General features: G+C 34.6%; 1 protein-coding gene across 2 annotated transcripts in view; it reads right to left on the reverse strand.

Annotated features, from left to right (window-relative positions):
• Nucleotides 1-308: 308 nt before the first annotated feature.
• Nucleotides 309-21344, reverse strand: part of LOC149552867 (bifunctional 3-dehydroquinate dehydratase/shikimate dehydrogenase, chloroplastic-like) — a 230513-nt gene continuing 209477 nt past the window's right edge. Inside the window, exons 9-11 of one of the 2 annotated variants that reach the window (XR_016352975.1) lie at nucleotides 1577-1655; nucleotides 794-956; nucleotides 309-699 (exon numbers count right to left, since the gene is read on the reverse strand). Coding sequence is in view for 1 of the 2 variants with exons in the window: in XM_089788398.1 (XP_089644524.1) it covers nucleotides 656-699; nucleotides 794-956 (207 nt within the window). In the remaining variant the exon portion in view is untranslated. The remainder of the gene's footprint in view (nucleotides 700-793; nucleotides 957-1576; nucleotides 1656-21344) is intronic. The other variant, XM_089788398.1, reaches the window with a different exon arrangement.

Genomic DNA, 21344 nt, shown 5'->3' on the forward strand with positions numbered 1-21344 from the left:
AACTCTCCCAGTGCTGTAAAATAATGTATAAGAAAATATTGGTAAATTATTTCTCTTTACAGATTCTATATTGTCCTCCTAATCTGTTACCTTTATGTGCAATAGTTAATGCCATACTACCACATCATCAAAGAGAATGAGCAGAAGCTTTCTAATTTCCCTCATGGATAACAATATTGCTCTTAGGTACTAGTTATTTCAGTCTCAAGATAAGCTTCATATTAGAAACTCCCTACATGATATAATTATAACCATTATAACAAAGTCAATCAAATGAGTTATAACACTCAAATATGCTAAGAACAAACTTAGTTGAAAAAATCTTCATTCAATTAGAAATATTTGCTGATTTTTATAAAACAGCAGACACTCTGAACTTGAATACTTCCAAATAGAATTGCTCACTTCAATAGCCTATTGCTATATCCTCCCCATTTCAACATGTTACATATAAGATCCAATCTTGATCTAGTGCTCCTTTTATACTCACAACATTCTTAATGAAATAATTGATAACATTAACATTCTCTTATTATATGATATGTTAATATTAATATGGAAAACTCCAAAAATATTGTCTAATATAACTTGTCCAAATGGCACAACATGACAGACGAGCTGAATATAATAGCAGCTCACAATCTCCATTATGTGATCAAGTATTTCTAACAGCTATTTCCCTCATTACTTTCTCAGGTGCTGCAATCAGTTGAAACACTGTATTAAAACCAATAGAGAAACAGATTTAGTAGCAAATGTACCCCATACAATTGCTTGTGTTGTGAAACCTTACCTGGACAACCAGTAAATAGTTCAAATTGTCCCATGGCCTGCCTTATGAACATTTCCAATCCACTTACAACAGTGGCCCCTATCTCCTCTGCTTCTCGCAGAAGTCGTGTAACTTTTGGTGTGTAGACAGCATCAAAAACAAGATCATATGACTTCAAAGCTTCCTGAAGAAAACCTACTAAATCAAACCTCTCATTTAAGTGGAGCAAAAACAAGATCATATGATCTCAAAGCTTCCTGAACAAAAATCTAAGGTATAAAAACTATCGTGAACACAAATAATTGAACTGGAAATCTTTCTTTCTGAAGTAAAAAATAGCTATACAGGACAAAAGGATCTTCAGGTGCACACTGAGGATCTCCATATCCTACATGCAAAGACAACATTATCGCATCTGATTGCAATACTTGTTCATTTCAAATAAAAGTTCAAGATAGCTTCTTAGTGTCAGGTATGGCAACTCATATACTTAAGGCACACGTAAGGTACAATAAAAAAATGATAAACAATAGGGATGTGTGCAGGCAGCATTCTCACAAATTAAAGGAACTGTATAGAAGCTGACATAGACAAAACTTGAGACAACAACAAAATGTGATACAGTATTTAATTCGCACCAATTAATAAAAACAAACAAAAAAGCCAATTATTGTCTAAAACTAGTTCTGCCCATGAAGGATTGTGTCCAATTGTATTGGAAAACCTCAAAAAGGAATTAAAGGGTACAAACTGAAATAAATATGCCCAAAGACAAGGCAGATATGGCATCTCTTTCTTCCCAACCTCTTCATTATAAATGGCGTGACCACATCCTCTTATTGATTCCTACAGTAGGCCTTGTCAATGCCATAGCTTATTACACCTGTGAAATCCAAGTTTGGTTGACCTTTAGAACCTATTTAAAAAGCATTTAGATTCAAAATAAATTTAGTAATTGGTCAATTATGAATGATTTGTTCTTATAATGGGTGAGTTGGCATACATTTTCAGCATAACCAGTCTCAAAGAGAGTTTGCATCTAATTATTTAGGGAACAACAAAAATATGGATCCAACTGAATTCAACAAGGAAAACATGTGCATGAACCCTTTGTTCTAGCATGTAAGGACATTGCTACATGGCAAGGAAGTAAAAAGAGGAAGGTTGCACAGGGACGGGAGTACTTGAGTACTTCGAGTACAGATACACCTAAGGCTATTTTCACTATATGGGACGGGTTATATAACTTAATATTTTATAGAAAATTTGAGAATGTGTCGTGACAATGAATTTTCAAAACAAGAACAATGATAAAATTTGCAGATGTAATGTTCTGTTTTCAGTTTGAGATTTGCAATATGTTGTAATAATAATATATGTTAAATGTTTAGATGCATAACAGAGAAGGCAAACTTTAAAAATTAAACATGAACAAGAAGATCATAAATCATATAACAATGACATATTGCAACTGATAAACTTCTGACTCAAACAGTGATGAAGTTTACTGTTAATCAGTACTATATCAATTTTTCAAACTTATTATATATTGAATTAAGCTTGATAAACAGCTAGCTGGTAAGCAAACAAAAAAAAGAAATCTTAATCAAGGTCCTTAGCTATGATGCTCTGAGTACCATTGAGTATTCAAGTGCGCATTGTAGGGGTATGGAAACGAGTACCGTGCAACATTGAAAAGAAGACAATTCCCAATTGTAAAAGACCAGAGTCATGGATTCTTTGGACATAAGGCATAGATGATAGGTGACATGGATCCTAGGTAGCCAATGGACAACACAAGCAACCCAGGCCTAGATAGAAGATGTGCTATAAGAATGCAAAAACAATATGGATATAAAGTTTTAGGCAAAGAAGAATATCAGAACTGGAACCATTTTAACTAATCTGTATGTTTCATACAGGGCATCCTCTCATTGTCATGCTCTCATGCTAAATCTCTATATCTGTTCTGTTACAAATGTGCATTTAAAGTCTACCTGATCATGACAATGGAGGTTGTTTTAGATGGTTTACCAATTGGTCTTCATGTATAACACTTATCTTCCAATCATAGTTGGGAAACTCAGCCCCGGCAAAACCTTGACAGACCTACAAAAATCAACTTGGCAAATAATTGGGTAACTTAAAAAATTGCTTGAATGTCTTTACAAACACCTTTTTTTCTCTGCAAAATTTGATGACAAGAAGTATCCAAAAAGTCCTTAAATGATTACACAAGTGTTTTTATTTTGTACTAAGTTTTATTGATTTGAATGTAAATAAGTACAAAACCTCATCACCATGTGGAATCTTGATGGCTGATAGCCTGATATAAAGGATGTCCAACAAAATCAGAATAGTAAAAGTAACTACAACACTTCACATCTTCCTCATCCCCAATCTACTGAAAACTAGGGGAGAGATAGATATTCTAGTCCTTGGAAAATGTTATGACTTTTTAATTGGCATGGAAGGCAATGGCTAGATCTCCAATGGCCAATCTGATAGTAGATGGCAACGAGTCCTCAATGTCATCAATGTCATCCAATCCTACATTACCTGCTGCACCCAAACCCAGATCTTCCAATGCTTGCCTCATAAAATTAAGAATCTCATCTTCAGTAAGCAATGGAGGTTGCTCAACCTGCCTTTTAGAATCATTACAAGGATCTATCTGATTCAAATCAATGAAGTCCTTTGATTTGTCCTCTACCCTTTATGCGTTCAGCAAAAGGATGTATTGTACAAAGAAAAGGCCATTGAGTCATTTTTTTAATCCAATTTGTTCCTCTTCTTCATGTCAATAGCCTAAAACAAGCTCCAATTGTGCTCACAGCCATATGCAGCGCACTTCAAGGTTGGTACAGAATGTGAAGAAAAAACCTTTGGAGATTGGGGTATTTGCACCTCTGTTTGCCCACCAAGACTATACAAAAGAAACTATTGAAGAGATAGAAAGCGAAGTCAACATATTTTACCAAATTATCGATAGTTGTAAATTTGAAATCTGTAACTTGTAAGATGCATTTGAAATAAAGCATCCAAATTTATACTTGGTGTCTAAAAGGTTCTTCTTCAGGCAGCTAGCTCCAAAGAAAAGAGCCTACCCATTCAAATCCTATAACTTCCCAATTTGCAACAACCCTTAGCCAGTTATAACTTAAATAAACACCAACTCTCTTTACAAATCCATAATTAGGCATTTTGTCAAACATTTGGCAAACATTCCCACTCTAAGCTGTCTCCCTCTGAACTGTGGTGTAATGTGGCTTCCTTTTGAGTTTTTGAATATATATAAATAATGATAAAGAAAACAACAAAGCTAACTTTTAGAAATTCACTAATTAACCAGCTATGAAATCAAAAGCTTTTAATATGGAACCTGTGATAACTCCAGCATTCTTCAACACAATGGAAATTACATAATATGGAACCTGTGATAACTCCAGCATTCTTCAACACAATGGAAATTACATAATATGGAACCTGTGATAACTCCAGCATTCTTCAACGCTGGCTGCAAATAATTAAAGTAGGCTCCTCACATGAATTGCAGTCCTCAAGTTGAGATTGCAGACCTGGAAAAATGCCCAACGCTGCCACAGAGTGGAACCAGCAGCCTCCAAATGCCAAAACACAGGTCCCTCAAGTGCAGACACAAACACAGGGTTCCCAAATTAGGTCGGTGTTAATGTTTGGTAGCTTCAGTTGGATAAACTCAAGAGACTAAAAAAGAATTATATACATGTGTGTGTGTGTGTTTAAATAATAAATTATTATATTAACAAATGGATATGAAAGGACATATCCCTTCGTGGATTAAGCTATAAGAGAGGGACTTGCATTTTGGAAAACATACACCAAAAAGGCAATGCGATTACATATGTAATGATCCTCCAAAACTAACATGTTATCAGAGCCTAGTTCGAACCCCTGGGAATAAGAACAAAAAAGGAAGGCTAGATGTCCCATGTAAAGGGTAGTCGCAGTGAAACTCATATAAAAGAATCGGAAGACTCTGTGGGTGTTCGCATGGGTGTGAAGGACTATGCAAGAAGAAACAAAACCTAAAAGAAATCATTATACTGGACATGCATCATTGAAGGACTCTTGAAATCTGGTCCTCGAGACCAACTGCCAACTTTGGCTGCTGGTATTAAAGGCGTTGGGGAAGCCAAAGATATAGAGCCTGAGACGCTTGCAGACAAAACCTATAATGTTTTATCAAACAGTACTTCAAAGCCCACCTTACTCAATCGGAATGAAATGTTTTGAGACCGATCTAGGCATAAGCACCCACCTATAGACCAGTGATGGAGATCAAGTGCCAGCACTAACATAACCGCCATGGAACACTATGGAATGTTGTATGACTTGAGCTACTAAATAAAGTCTCTTGTTGTAATCAATGGATACATTTGATCGATCATAGGTTGCTGTATATATCAAAGGTTGTTCCAGACCCTTTATAAGTCTTCCCTGTCTAAACTTTCTCATCGCATGTTGTACTGCTCTAGGGGGCTCAAATTAATGGCGATTGAAGTTTTGGCACATCAACCCTTGTTCGACTTGCTGTATGAAGAAAACCATCATGCCATGATACTTCTGCTTTACGGTTGGGTATTAGAGGAGATGTGATCTACAAGGCGACATTCCTTTGGTACAATATTTCGAGCTGTGTGTTGAATAGAATAAAAGCACCACGTATTCTATGCGTGTAATCAAACTATTAATGCATCATTCATATGATTTTCCTTTGACATCACAAAGCATGTGCGCAATTTTGCCATATAGCAAATGTTGCAAAACTCAAGACTTGTTTGATGAAATTATATAATTACGATTGAAATTATATATCTAGGTTAAACTTCTATAAGTTCAGATGAATACGCTCAGACCGAATACAAAATTCTGATAAATTTACATGAGGAAGATTCGAACATCTTGGAAACTATTAAAACAAAAGGATAGGTGGAAATAATGATCAGAGGCTTTAGTGTTGATTCAAATATGAGAAGCCTCGCAGAGACTTGGATAGCGAGACATAACATCTGTGCAGACAACATACAACCTCACCATATCCATATACAAATATAATTATGGAGAAATAGGTATGAGTTTATGAGCGAGAAAGAAGTGCATAGTTTACTAATGTAGCAGGTGAAAGATCCACAATAGCCTAAAAAGACACATGGACAAGCCACATCACATGGTAGAGTTTCTAAGATGGGAAAAGATAAAGTCTGTTGTCTGGAAGAGAGTGTGTGCATTGGAAAAATTGACTGAAGTATAAGGGAAGAAGGATTCTAATATTTGGACTATAAGACCGATAAGGTATGTCTTATGTTATATATTTAAATCCTATACCATAGATGTATTTATAAATATATGTATAAACATAGAGTAAATTGAGTTTTAATATTATTACTTTAAAAGAATTATGAAAGTTAAAAGGAGTTAATTGATATATGTTAGCATTATGATTTTTTATTGGAAATATCAATCAAGAACAAGTGTAGAGACTGTCCCATCCTTATATAAATGGCTTCGTGCTAGTGCAGGGTTGAGGTTATCTCTATATGAATGGATGTGTAGAACATTGTGAATTTATTAAAGTTATATAAATCATAGTTATTTAAGAAATTATTGATATTTTATGAGATCAATATAATATCTAATAAGAAGGGTGAAAGAGATTCAATGTTATATGTATAGTTACCACATCAGTGATGATGGGGATAATCAAGGATGTTGATAAGCATTTATTTTTCTTGAGCATTACAATTGTCTATTTATTATAGTATTATCTCGCTTATTTTTACCTTCTATAAGAGCTATGTGCCTTGATCTTTTCCTCCAAGGACGTTATTGTAGAAAAAGGGAGATTGAGAGGGAGTCTAACAATTTTGGATGAAGAGCTCAAATGATTTGTATTTAGAGGGAGTGACACTTCTTCAAAGGTAAAGGAGCTTAGAAGATAGATGTTCAGAGGGAGTCTAACACATTTGTCTGAAGAAGCATGATATGATTCAGTCAGCCTTTGGAGATCTTGGTCATCTTGATTCAGAGGGAGTAAAACATGCTGAGATGGATTCTCCGGTGATCAATAAATTGTAGCAGTCAAGAGGACTGTTCCCCGTGATTGTGATTTTAATGGGCCTACCCCCTGTTTACATCATGAGGAAGTGACGATTCCAAATGATGTCACTTCTATTTGCACAAGTTATTGAAAGGTGACTATCTTACAATAACTTGATTTTCTACTATGATGGATATCTTACGATGTCTATGTAGATCATGATAGATTATACCATGCATGGTGGATGTTTATATAGTAAGCATTATGAGAATGTGTGTGCACATACCTTATAAACAATTTTTGAGTATATGGTGAATGTTATGCAAATTGATGTTCTGAGGCCATTACACAAAGTACGTGGTGAATATCATATGACTTGATGTTCTGAAGGCCATTACTCACATTACTTGATGAAATATCTTGCATCTCATTCCGGAGGCCATTACTCAGAGTATTTGGTGAATATCATATCTTGTTATTCTGGAGACCGATACTCAAATACGATATCAAAATGGTGAATATCATATGTTGATATTCTATAGACCATTGCCTTATTGAGTACATGGTGAATATCGAGTGTTGATATTCTGGAGACCATTACTCAAGAGTTTTGTTGAATATCATATGTTGATATTCTGAAGAACAATACTCTTAATATTATATGTATAAAAATGATGAAAATCTCTGATCAAAGATATCCTTAAAATTTGTCATGCCTAATATTACCAATGGTGTAATATATGTCTTGTGTTTATCCTCCCTAGCTAAGAGGGAGTGTTAATGTTTGGTAGCTTCAGTTGGATAAACTCAAGAGACTAAACTAGAGTTATATATAGTTTGTGTGTGTGTGTGTGTGTGTGTGTGTGTGTGTGTGTGTGTGTGTGTGAGAGAGAGAGAGAGAGAGAGAGAGAGAGAGATGTTTTTGTGTGTGTGTTTAACTAATAAATTATTATATTAACAAATGGATGTCCCTTGAAGGGACATATCCCTCCATGGATTATGCTATAAGAGAGGGAGTTGCATTTTGGAAAACATAAACCAAGAAGGCAATGTGATTACATATGTAATGATCCTCCAAAACTAATAGTCGGAGGTATCTGTAGCTAAACGCAAGCCCACCAAAGTCATTCACATGCCATTGAAAGATGAACGCAAGTATGTATAAACCCCAAATTGCTGCTACAGGTGTAGATGCAGCCTGTCAAAATACACTATGATTCCCCTTAGCACAAATCACAGGTACATTTAACCATCAGAAACCCTTCACTCAGTTCGCCCAAAATCTGATTGTTCGGGGCAAGAACGGATTTCTCCCAACTTGCAGAACATTGCAATCACTTCCCAATTAACCATATGGTCTTCATAGCAATAGTGTAACCAGAATGAAGACACAATGATTCAGATTTGATAGTCACCAATAATCACACTTCTAGATTTCCAATATACAGTAATTAAATTACCAATCCCTTTGCATACATTTCTCCTCTCACCTACAGGATTCACAATGGAGAAAACACAATTCAAACTCTAGATCAAATCTTGGAATTGAATCTACAATACTTCAGCTATAGATCTCAAACCCTTATACCTCGGCAAGGGAGTTGAATTCACAAAATAGAACCTCACAAATACTCACAAGACCACAAAAGCAAATAGATAATTGAATGTTTTTTCCTTCACAATGAGCTCATATTTATAATCTCCAAATGGCACTTAGCTTCCCAAATGTAACTCCACTTAAGAAGTTTCACCACACATCACTTTATAACATTAAATATAATAAAGTGTCATGTAATAATGTAAACTTTAATTAATTAATTAATATGAATGCACTCATCCAATTATTAGCCCAATCCAATGCAATAATTAGCCCAACTACCAGTGTCACCAACTACACTGCCAAATATGGCAATTGCTTGCATTAGACCGACTAAAAATAGTATATCCACAACTAAGACCCTCAAATCTCACTGTTAGCTCACGAGGGCCGCTATGATGAACTGATTCAATCAACTACAAGAACTCGCCAAAAATGGGGACATTACACAATTCTTGGCCAATGAGGTCTCTCACCTCAATCATAGGCGTCATCCTCTAAACACGTCATAAGGCCCTTGTAGTCAACGTACGTCTATTTTTATGTTCAATGATATTGGTTATCCAACAATATATCATTTATTTGTGTAAACTTCACTTTCAAGTAGTTATAAATGTCGGTTGGTTAATGGTTGTAATTCTCTTGGCTCTATCATTGTTACTACTACTTCATGCATTTACTTTATTAAATATAGCACTAAAAATTTGTCCTAATAGCCTTAATAGAAATCAGGTCAAGACTGCATAATTCAAATTTTAAACCTTAAGATCCCAACAAAAGCAAGAAGAGGCTACAAGGCAGTCAAGACCAAGTGATCAGGCGGTCTTTAAGGATTGTAAAACAAAGAGAATGAAGAAGATTAAGAGAAACATTTGAGATAAATCTACTCGGATGATTCCCAAGTCGAAGCCCGTCCCAAGAACGAAGTAAAAGATGAAGTGTAAGTTGAAGTCATAGTTGGCAAGAAAGGAAACCATCCAGTGAAAAAGGCACAAATCATGCATATAGTGAGTGGGACAAGATTGCCAAACACTAACAACTCTCAAATGAAACATATCTCGACCATGTTGATAAAGCTAACAACCTGTCCATACAATCAATGTCAGAAGAGTACAAGAAGAAATTTTAAATGCACAAACATAGCCCACCCCATTAGAATTATATCCATCTTAGAGGAACCCAAAATTGGAGGATTTGAATAGAAACCCCCCATTCTTGTCAGGGTGAAAACAAAAATGGGTGAGAGCCTAAAAGTACCTAGAGTGTTGGGGACACTAGAAGTGGATGTGTCAAGGGTGCGTACATGGCCAATAGTGTAGAGGAAGCATGAAATCTCCCTTTCTTTGATTTTACATGATATTTCAAGCCTCTAATTAGATCTTAAGAATCAAACAACCAATATCACAAAGATCCACCAAATTTCTCAATAAACCCCAAATCGGGTATGCCAGAAATAGTGCCAAAAACTTCACAGCTTCACATATTATTAATAAATCTGAAAGTGGACATTTTTTTAAAGAAATTTCAGCAGCATAACAGCTTACAAAATGACATTTCTAGATCTGTATAACATTTACACAACAGCTCCCAAACGGAGGATAAAAATAATGCTCATCAGGCTCCCGAAAACAACACAAAATAGCCCAGAAACACCACAAAAACACTAATAATCTATCACAGAAGTATAATCACGACCAAATACATATATTCAGCTCTATTTTAACATCTAAAAGTTTGAAATACAGCAGCAACCCAAACTGATACGAAATACTCAACCGGAAACACCAAACTCTTACAAAAAACACACCCGAAATCCCACAAATTTGCACTATTCAACACAAAGGCAAACTCTGCATGAGCATGCACATGGAATGGCTTCAAACTCCCGTCCTTAGCGTTCCTGGAAACTTGCAAACTCCCGTTCTTGGGTCTCCTTCTCCACAGGTTTGGCAGCCTCTAAAGAACAACAAAGAAATGAGCCAAAATCAAGTTCTGGAATTTGCCCAAAATGCCTCCAAACCCCTTAAAAGAGGGCATAACCCTAACTCACATCCAAGAGGGGTTAATAAAACATATTTTAATAATAATTTTCATTTATTAGTCCATTAGCTTCCAAAGATTATCCCCTTTTTCTGAAACTTCACTTTTTTGGGCCTGCTTGCCTTGGCAAAAATTATTATTTTTAATTATTTGAAAAGGGACATGACAAAGCACCAAAATGTGGTGTTAAAAATAGTCCGCCAAGGTCTGACACACAAGGGAGTAAGAAGGCAAGAAAGGTGGTCATTCCTCCAAGTCTGAACATGAATTAGAAAACACTCAATGTTCACAAGGAATGAGTCGAAGAATCTGACGAGGCACTGCAAGTTGTGTGAGACCATCTAGATAGCTAGTGGTCAGGGCAAGAAAGACTATTGGCTAAAAGTGTTTCTAGAAATGATACAAGCTATAGCCAACAACTAGTTAAAGAAACTTGATGCTTCATCCACAATCTCTTGGAACACATTAAAGAAGGCATTTGAGGCCAAGTCTAAATTTTTTTGGTGCAACAATGACTTTATTACCAAAATTTATAGCACCAAACATGGGAAGAATGAGAATGTAAGAGCTTACAACCATAGGCTCAAGGAATCACTAGTCAAGTTAGAGAGCATCAGCCTTCCAATATGTTGAAGAAAAGTGAAAGTAGTGCCTCCATCCTTGTACACTAAAACTTACAATCAAGAGATGGACATCAAGAGCAAAAACAAAACATCCTCTTAAGGGAAAAGGAGGGCAAATGATGACGAAAGCACCAAAAGTAGCAGTGGTGATGAATCAAACACAATCCAAGCCCTATGATGGGATATGATGAGAATGATGAAAGAATTAAAGGTGGAGAAAGGAACCAATAAATAAACCAACGAACTATGATGTATTGAGTGTAAAAATGAGGGTCACTCAAAAGGCACCTATCCTAGAATGATGTTTTGTGAGATTTTCAAGGTGATACATCATTCAATACAGGAGTGTCCATATAATTTGAAGACAAGAAGTATGCGAGTACTATTCCAATTGGGTGAGTACACTCCATCAAAAACAATAGAATGCAATGCGAGCTTGTTATGAAAATCAACAAGGAGAGTGAAATCAAATATAGTATCGACTCAGAAGGACATCTTATCATATAGTTTTGACAATGTTGCGAAGGGAGACACTATGCAAGAAACTTCTAGAATAAGAGAAACAACATACAATTATTATGCAAATGGCATGAAGCAGGTAACCATGAAGACATTAACTACCCAAAGAAAAAGGGTAATAAAGTGTTAGATGTGGATGAACAACCAACAGCCATTTCATGTTTCATTCAAGATTTTTTGTTCTAGTTTAAAATTCACTCACTACAAATTTGGGTGTTATTCTAAGTGCCAACAACTTTTAGAGGCATTTAATCAAACACCATGACAACTCTAAATGCAAATCTGTTGGTTTAAAGCAGTCCTAGTGTTGGTATGTGCAAAGATCATTTATTATCTTCTATGTTTCTTCAAAGTTCTCTATGAATTTGTAATATTTTGAATGCTTTGATGCTATGTACCCTTGAGTTTTGGGGATGGGGATGATAGGGGACAGGGTTTCTTGATGGCAATTTTTTTTTGCCAATTTTTGGGACAGAAGGGGACAAAAAATGGGGACGGCTATATAACATTAGGGAAAATTAAAATATATAGAGAAATTTAAAATATTTATATGAGAACATGGATAAAGCATTTACTTATACATAACAAAACCTTAAAATATAAGAATTAGAAAACTTCATATGCCAAATTTGTGTTACTTTGATAATCGAACTCTAAGTTGTTCTAGTCAAAGCTAGAGTCCCCCAAGTGTCCCCAAGTCTCTGAGATGTTTCCGGGATGAGGACGGCTAAAAATATATCGAGGATGCATCCCCAGGTAACACTGCTTTAACATGAAGTCTTTTCATAGAGACGCATTACGCTCCCCAAGAAAGTCACTACAAAATTGTTTAACACAAAAGCTTGCACCTATGCTGGGGACTTAACCCCCAAGCAATCTTGTGAAACATGGAAAAAACCTCCAAGTGTGGGACTTGCACTTTGAGGTTGAATCTCTAGAGAAAGCCAACTTACTTACAATTAGCGTACACCTATTGCTTTTGAGGAAAAGAGAGAAGGAATGCATGAAAATTAATGCTGAAAGGGAAACCAATGATACATAAGGTTGAAACTTTAGTTACTATATATGCCTGTAATACACAAAACAACAGCAAAATATCCAAATACACAAATCCTAACTCTAATCTATCTTCCAAGGACATATGAGGGTTATAGCTTACCAAATGTTGCGAAGAAAATGATTTTTACAATACAACAACCATAAGCATATCTAACATGATATACAAACTAGGAAAATCGAAAAGAAACAATAACTAGAAGGCACGTGTAATGCACAAGACAAAAGAATGGTAAGAAAAGGTAAAATTGAGAATTTTATTACTACAAGGCAAAAGGGAATTACAATTACAAAGAATAATGTTGTTGCAAAGAACCGGAGAAGAACAATAGAAAATATCTATAAACAATGTCTTTATAGATCAGGCATAACCCAAAATGCAACCTGAAGTCTAAACCCCAACTACAAGAATTAGATAATAGAGCAGAAATTAAATAAAATTCAGATAAAAATCTGATCTCTAATAGAACATTCATCATTGAAGTGATAGAAAAGACCAAAATGAGTGCATCTAGCAATTGAAAGATATATCTAACAAAAGAAAATTTCTGTAGATCATAAAGAGGCATAAGGATGCACTAATTTTGTGTTGACAAACCAAAGACGTCACTTGGCAATAAATAATAGCCCTTGATGATGTGCTTGAGCCATAACCAATCAAATCATGATGTTGTTAATAATTGTGGGGACGGTTAACACAACATGTTAACCTACTCGACACCATAAGAAACACCACCACGCATAAAAAATAGACTCAAGCCGCCAATAAAAATGAGATTCGTCTAAAGTAGATTCATATTGGAATGGATGGCTCAAATGCAACACCAAAATCCCTCAATGCAAGATTAAAACAAAACCGTTGATCAGAAAGCTCTAGATCAAACAATTGGCATGACTTTGTAACAAAAAACATTGAGAAAGATGAAGAAACTATGAAATGGTGAAAGGTTTTTCCATTTGGCAAAAATTCATGATGTTGCATCCAAAAACTATGAAAAGTGGATAACACGATGTGTTATTCCACCCCATGGAATTGACCTATTGAATGATGCCATTTTGCAAGGACCCCCAACAAGCTGATGCAAAACCACAAAAGATAACTAGGTCGTTAATCACTATGAAAATGCACGACATAAAACATGATAAAACGTGGCACTAGCATTGGCCCACAACACCTTTTGGTCGAACAAAAGGAAACCACATGGCAAAACCAAACTTAATTTTTCCATTTCACAAGGGACAAAAAAGGAACCCTGCGAAGTAGCAAAATGAAGCTAACATGAAGGTTATCCATAGATAACATGACTTGTTAACCCATTATAACATATTTCAGCCCATTGAAAATATCTCATATTAGTTATCTATGATGGGTGGAATGTTGAAAATAATAGCCAACAGTAATCAAGACATTGATCCCATGTCATTGACAACAAGCATCAAGAGGAAGTTGGTTGTTGTCGAGATGGAAATAATGGGGAAGAGCCTCACAAACAACATCATCAATAGAGACCAGGAAGTAAATTTACTGCCAAATGATACTTGGAAATGCCTCAAAAGACCAACACTCAAGCCCTTGACTATAAAGTGCCTTGACAATTTTTGAAGTTTTATCCCTGTTTTTCTGCCTTAGGAATTTTGTTCAACACTTCCCTTGCAGCCTCAATTTGCTAATGTTTGTTGTTTTGCTATGATTTTTGAATGCCAATGATATTGATGAATACAAATGATTGCAAAATAACTAATTGGAAATCAAAGTGATAAGCAAATTCTTTTTACTATTTTCCAAATGCAAGTACATGAAATTCTGATGTAAAATGCACACCTACAGCCAAGAGGTATTTTCACAAACACTTGGTATGCATCCTATGACTATGCAATGAGAGGTTTTTACAAACATTTGGCATACAAATTGAACAGCTGAATTAAGTTGATTTCCCTTCAATATTTCAATGTTCACAATGACTGAATACTTTGGTAACAAAAAGACATATATTACTTGTCAAATGTATCCATCTACAATTGCCAAATGTAAATACCAAAAGAACCTGGAATAAGTAGCTAAGATGACATGCTTTTTGGCTTTGCTTTTTTCGGATCTGCTTTTTCGGACTGCTTTTTCGGATCTGCTTTTTCGGACTTCTTTTTCGGCTTTGCTTTTTCGCTTTGCTTTTTCGAACTGCTTTTTCGGATCTGCTTTTTCGGACTGCTTTTTTGGCTCTGCTTTTGCGCTTTGCTTTTCGGATCTACTGCGAAAACTAAAACCTTTCTCCTTGCCAACTGATGTCAAAAATTAGATGCACGGGCTAAACAAAAATCACTAAATATTATCTCCCAATTAATCACAAATGAATTGGCTGAATACCAATTCCTCCACTCCCAACTAGGGTTGATATATCTCACAACCGAAATTAGCACCTTAGAGTCTTCAAACCCTCAGGCAAGTATGCAAGCACTAAGGCTCTCAGCACAATAGATGAATATGCAACTCAAGATGTGTAAAATGACCCCCCAAAGGCTCCTTATAAAGATTTCACAAGCAACTCCAAGAAGCTTCTAGAGAAATCCAGCACTTTATTCTTTTAAGTAACTTTTTGATATTTTATTATGTTAGTCACTTTACTATTAAATCAATTAAATATAAAATTACTTTTTAATATTTCATTGTTTAGTAACCTTATAAGTAATTAATTTAATATATCTTTTCCCTCTTATTTCTTCCTTTTTAGCCTCCGGGGAAAATAAAGGCTAAAATTAAATAAGTAGCTAGTGCCTGTCAAAAAGGGGACATTACATTGACCATCCACTTGTTAGGTGCCAACCAACATGGCATCAAGCCATAGGAAACCTAGATGGCATATAAAGAAATGATCAAGACAATGATTTCTTTTGGACTTCAAAAATTCCTGACTGCAAAAGAAGGTGTAAGACATACTCCTCAAAAGGGAAAGGTTGATTTCTACCAAGGCCAATCACAAAAATAGAACATGCTATCAATAGAGAGCAAAGAAAAGAGGTACATCATCGACCTAAAAACTAGGTGGTGAGGGAGGAGTTGATATCCTTTGGAATAGAGTCCAAGGACAAAGAGTCGAGAATAGAGAAAGGAAAGGAATGAAATCAAAGAAGGGGTGCTAGAGTGGGAAGGTTGTTCAAAAGAAGAAAGAGTTCCTTGAATGTACTATTCTACTGGCAAACGGAGGACTGAGGTATTTACGTCAATGAGAAGATTTATGGAAGCTACAAATCTTAGTGAACAACAACCGATGAAAGCATGTAAAATTATGGACAATACTGATAGTGTGAAGAGCAGAATATGTAATGTGGATCATATAAATAATTGTTAAGGGAAATCAACTTCGTTAGGAAATTCATAGGAAAGAAAGAGGGAACCAGGAGGGCGTGGAAAATGAAAAGAAAAAGAAAAAAGTAATGTAGTTGAAGAAAACTTAAAAATTAAAAAGGTAAAATATGGAGTTGGCCAGGGAGAAATGTTTTTAAAAAGGGAGTATTAAACTAACATGGCACCCTCATCTTACCAGCTATGTACAAACCTTAACAGGGTTTGGGAATGGATTTTTCAAGGGTCTCAAACCATATGGCTTGTTTCATCCTACACAACTTATTTTATGTTGCACTATGTGACCTACCGATAACACAATATGGCCATTCAAATTAATTGGTATGACATGTTTGTGGCACATTGGCATAGAAAATTTTTGGTAAACTAGAATGCCATTTAATTGCAATCTTGCTACAACCCCCCTATAGACTTGGTACTTTACATAGCAAACATATTGCGACTTTGTCAAGCTTCTTGGTATTGTTCAAGTATAGCATCAGTTGAAGTGATATACTCATTACATTGAGTATTTGTATTCATGATTTATATGAACATTGTTCTATGTCTCATATTATTGATAAAAGAATATATATATATATATATATATATATATATATATATATATATTTTTTTTTTTTTTTTTTTTTTTTTTTTAATTTTTTTTTTAATTTATTTATTTATTTACTTAACTAATTGAGCTCTTATTATCAAAAGACACTATTATGTTATGGAGTTCTTGAATTTAATTGTTTTACCTCCACATGATTGTTGATTGAGAAGCAAACTAATTGTGTTTATACACCGACGGTGATAAAATAGGGACATGACCCTACGTCGTCTTTGGCCACGCAGAGTCATGTCTCTACGGGACATGACTTTGTTGTTAAGGTTGTAGCTTCTATCGGATTGATTTTAGAATGAGATACCTCGTTGATGGTAAATTACATTTAAGATAAATATCTTATATATATTATGCATTATATATTATTATATTATTATATAATAATATATTACATATATGGTTAATATATTAATATTGCATATATGCTTAAAGGTGAGTTATACTTATTTATTAACTAATGATGATCAACTATAGGGACATGTCTCTTGAAGAGACATGTCGCCTCTCATATTTATATGAGATCCAAATCTGCATTTGGAAATCATCAATCACAATGGCCATGTTAGTACATTTGCAAAAAAGATCCAAGTTATTCAACATGGTATCAGAGCAGGTTATCTACAAGAAATAACAAGAAGAGAAATCAGTATATCGTTCATCCAAGTATAGTTATACATCAAACAAAATTGAGAAGAATAGAGACCAGGTTGAAAGTATTGAGAGTTGTCCTTCTGATGGTTATGTTTGCCCTAGACATTTTTCCATGTGTATGGTTATGACAATTTCACGACAAGTTTTTATGCTCGATTACATAATCAAGAAAAATTGACACGATGCGAGAGATCCCAAGTTTTTGTGAATCATATCTTAATTGAAGGCTAAAATTGTAGACAACATAACTTCAAAGGTCCTTGACTCTTACCAATGACTGTGGCGAAGATAGAACAGGGGCATCGACATGATATATTGGTGGACTAGATAGTGACATGTAATCAGAGAGCCCTTGGTTTACACCAAACATCATATTGGTACTGTGACTTCCAGGTCAAAAGGAGTCTGTCAGACCACATAAGATTTTAATGCATCCAATTTCAACAACAAACCCATAGACCCATTATTTTTTTAGGATTGAGTGGTAGAGAATACAAATTGATTAAGATATAAAGAAACCTCATCCTTACCTTAATCACGGGATTGATTATTGTCTATCTAGACAAATAGGAGATCAATGCATAGATTATCTAAGACCAAATAGTGAATGCCCTAATCACCAAGGAAAATAAGGTATTACATTGGGAGTTGATTATTGCATAGCCTCTCTAACGTGCCACACCACTTGACCATCACACAAGGTTAATTATTATATGTTGAAACCCATACCAACTCGAGTGGACTATGAAATGGTGGAAACTTAATTAATCTCGATCCATCGATTGATAAGAAAAGTGATAAAGGAGAATGAACCTAAATACAAAAAGGACAAATGATTCAAGAAAACATAGTTCAATGCGGAAGATGATTGCATAGGTTCATTCAACAGATTTGTAGCAGTGAATGAGATAGAGATACCTGCATATACTTATGAAGTTTTTTTGTTTCTTGAATCATATTGATGAAAATCGATATATAGTTCAAAACAAAATTGCCATGTCTATTTTCTCCTCTACCAAATTATAGTTCTCATACTAAGCGTTGCCTAAATTGATTCAACCGCAAACAATAGTAGTAAGAAATAGTCAATAAGCATAATATTCTAATATGTGGCAGTGATAAGGAGTGGAAAATTATTGAAAAAGGAGGAGACACCAATTATAATTAAAATAATATATAAGGCCATCGAGACAAAGGGAAGATTGACCATTATATATTTTTGTGACAGCCCATTTTTCTTAATTTAAAGGAGTCCAAAATTAAGAAGAAATAAGTGTCGATTCAGGGATAATCCATAGATATATTTATTTCATGTCTGATACTTATGTAATAGCAAATGAAATCTTATGGTTAAAGGAGCAATGACTACACCGAACGTAGTGGATTTTTATGGGAAGAATTTTTTGGTGGATTTAGCAAGCATCAGATAAAGGAAAAGGAGGATTAATATCAGATTCAGAGAGAGTCTAACACTTTGTTAAAGGGAAGTTTATTTTAGAAGCTTAGAAGATTTATGTTCAAGAGGGATTCTGACACATCCGTCATAGGGAGTAGATAGAGGATATGGTTTCATCAACTTTCAGTGATATCGATAATATTGATCCACGGAGAGTAAACCAATGTTGTGATGGTATCTTCAGTGATCGATAAATTGTAACAGTCAAGAGGACTGAAATTCATGCAACTATGTGAATAGGCCTACCTCTTGTGTACATCATAAAAATGTTGCGACTTCAGTTGAACTATCTACGAGTATCTCTTTGATAAATAAAACTTGACGTATGAGTAGTAGAGTAATTCAAGTGGCACAATCATACTCAATCATAATATTAGTGCATTGCAAACGAGTTTGAGTTGTAGAGTAATTCAAGTGGCACAATCATACTCAATCATAATATTGGTGCATTGCGAACGAGTTTGTGTTTGCTTCTACTATTAAGCTTAATGAATGTTTGGAGCTTCAATGGATGAAAAGAGCAAGTTGGAACTTAGAAAGGAGTTGTCATATTTGATATAAAAAAATTCGACAATATAAGAATGAGTGCAAATTTTACATTGTGGTGAGGAATAATAGTCAATGTTTCATTCCCACTTGAACCTTATTAGAGGGGAGATGTTCCATTCTCAAATAATCTAAATGGAAAATTTATGAATCTTCATGTGTAGATAAGTATTCGTATCTTTTACATTTATCTACTCTTTGTAGTCTCTCTCTTATATGTAATTCTTTACATACTATTAAGGATTATTTGTTTTGATCTTTTCTTTTATGTTTTGAAGAAGCTCTTACAGGAAAAGAAAGTTGGTACTTTACACATGCTACCAAATATTGTGCAGACTCAATCTAATGATAGTAGCTCCAAAGATCCTAATGATCAAGATGGATAAAGTGGGGCTCTTGAAGCAAGTATCTTTGATGATTGAGATTATGAGATTCTTCTACATTAAGAGGAAGCATGACACTTCTTGGAAGGCAACGCAAGAGCTTAGAAGATTGATACTCAAAGGGAGTCTAGAAACATGTGTGTGACTGCGTGATATTGATGGGCCTACTCCTATGTATATCATGAGGAATTATATCATGAGGAATTATATCATGAGCAAGTAATGACTTACTACCAAAAAAGTTAGAAGATTGATATCAGATTTAGAGGGAATTCGAAAGGCATCCTTGGGTGAAGAGAGTTTCTATTGGAGTAACTAGAGGACCTAACTTCCCAGGATCATTATTCAGAGGGGGAATTTTGAGGTGCAATCCTTCGTTAATGATATCTTCTCTATGAGGAGAAATTCTAAGTGAAATTCCTTGTAATGCATTTTTTTGTGAGAGAATGAGGTGAAAGCCTTTGTACGAGCCTTTGACTGGGTTCATGGTGGTTACTACTTCACATATGATATGTAATGAAAGGTGACGATCTTTCATTGACATATATAAATAGAAGGTAACCATTATAAGATGAAGATCTTATAAATGGAAGACCTATTATAATGACAGACTTCATTAAGTTGTTGTCCCAGAGTGTTGGAAATCATGATAACGAACATATAGAAAGTAATCTTTGTAAGATGACGATCTTGCAAATGATAGGCCTGTTATTATGATAGTTTTGTTCTAGATACACCGGGAGTCATTGATAACAAAAGCATAATGATTACTCTAGATATTGTTTCGGACAATTAGAGATCATATTATATGTTATGATAGTGTTCATAACATTGTGATTGTAGTTATTTGACAAGTCACTATTTCAGAGTGTTGAAGTCAAATAATATGTTGTGTAAAGGTATCCTTGATACTAATATCTCATAAAATGTTTTTTTGTCACTTCTCCCTTGCTAAGAGGGAGTGTTGAAGTATAGCATCAGTCGAAGTGATATACCCATTACATTGAGTATCTATATTCATGATTTATATGAACATTGTTTTATGTCTTATCAATATATGTATATATGTGTGTGTGTGTGTGTGTGTGTGTGTGTGTGTGTGTGTGTGTGTGTGTGTGTGTGACTCTTTATTTATAAATTACTTAACTAATCGGGCTCTTATAATCCAACGAGACTATTATGTTATAGAGTTCCTGAATGTAATTGTTTTACCTTAACATGATTGTCGATTGAGAAGCAAACTAATTGTGTTTATACACCAACGGTGATCAAATAGGGACATGACCCTATGTCGCCTTTGGCCACGTAAAGTCATGTCTCTATGGGACATGACTTTGTTGTTAAAGTTGTAGCTTCTGTCGGATTGATTTTATCATGAGATACCTCGTTGATGGTAAATTATCTTTAAGATAAATATCTTATATATATATATATATATATATATATATATATATATATATATATAATATATTATATATGTAATATTATATATATATATATATATAATGCATTATATATTATTATATAATAATATATTACCTATAGGTTAATATATTAATATTACATATATGCTTAAAGGTGAGTTTTACTTATTTATTAACTAATGATGATCAACTAACTATAGGGACATGTCTGTTGAAGAGACATGTCTCCTCTCATA

The sequence above is a fragment of the Cupressus sempervirens genome, chromosome 6 (genome assembly GCF_028749045.1).
Source record: "Cupressus sempervirens isolate cs-2001-9-10 chromosome 6, ASM2874904v1, whole genome shotgun sequence".
In the NCBI taxonomy this organism is placed as follows: domain Eukaryota; kingdom Viridiplantae; phylum Streptophyta; class Pinopsida; order Cupressales; family Cupressaceae; genus Cupressus; species Cupressus sempervirens.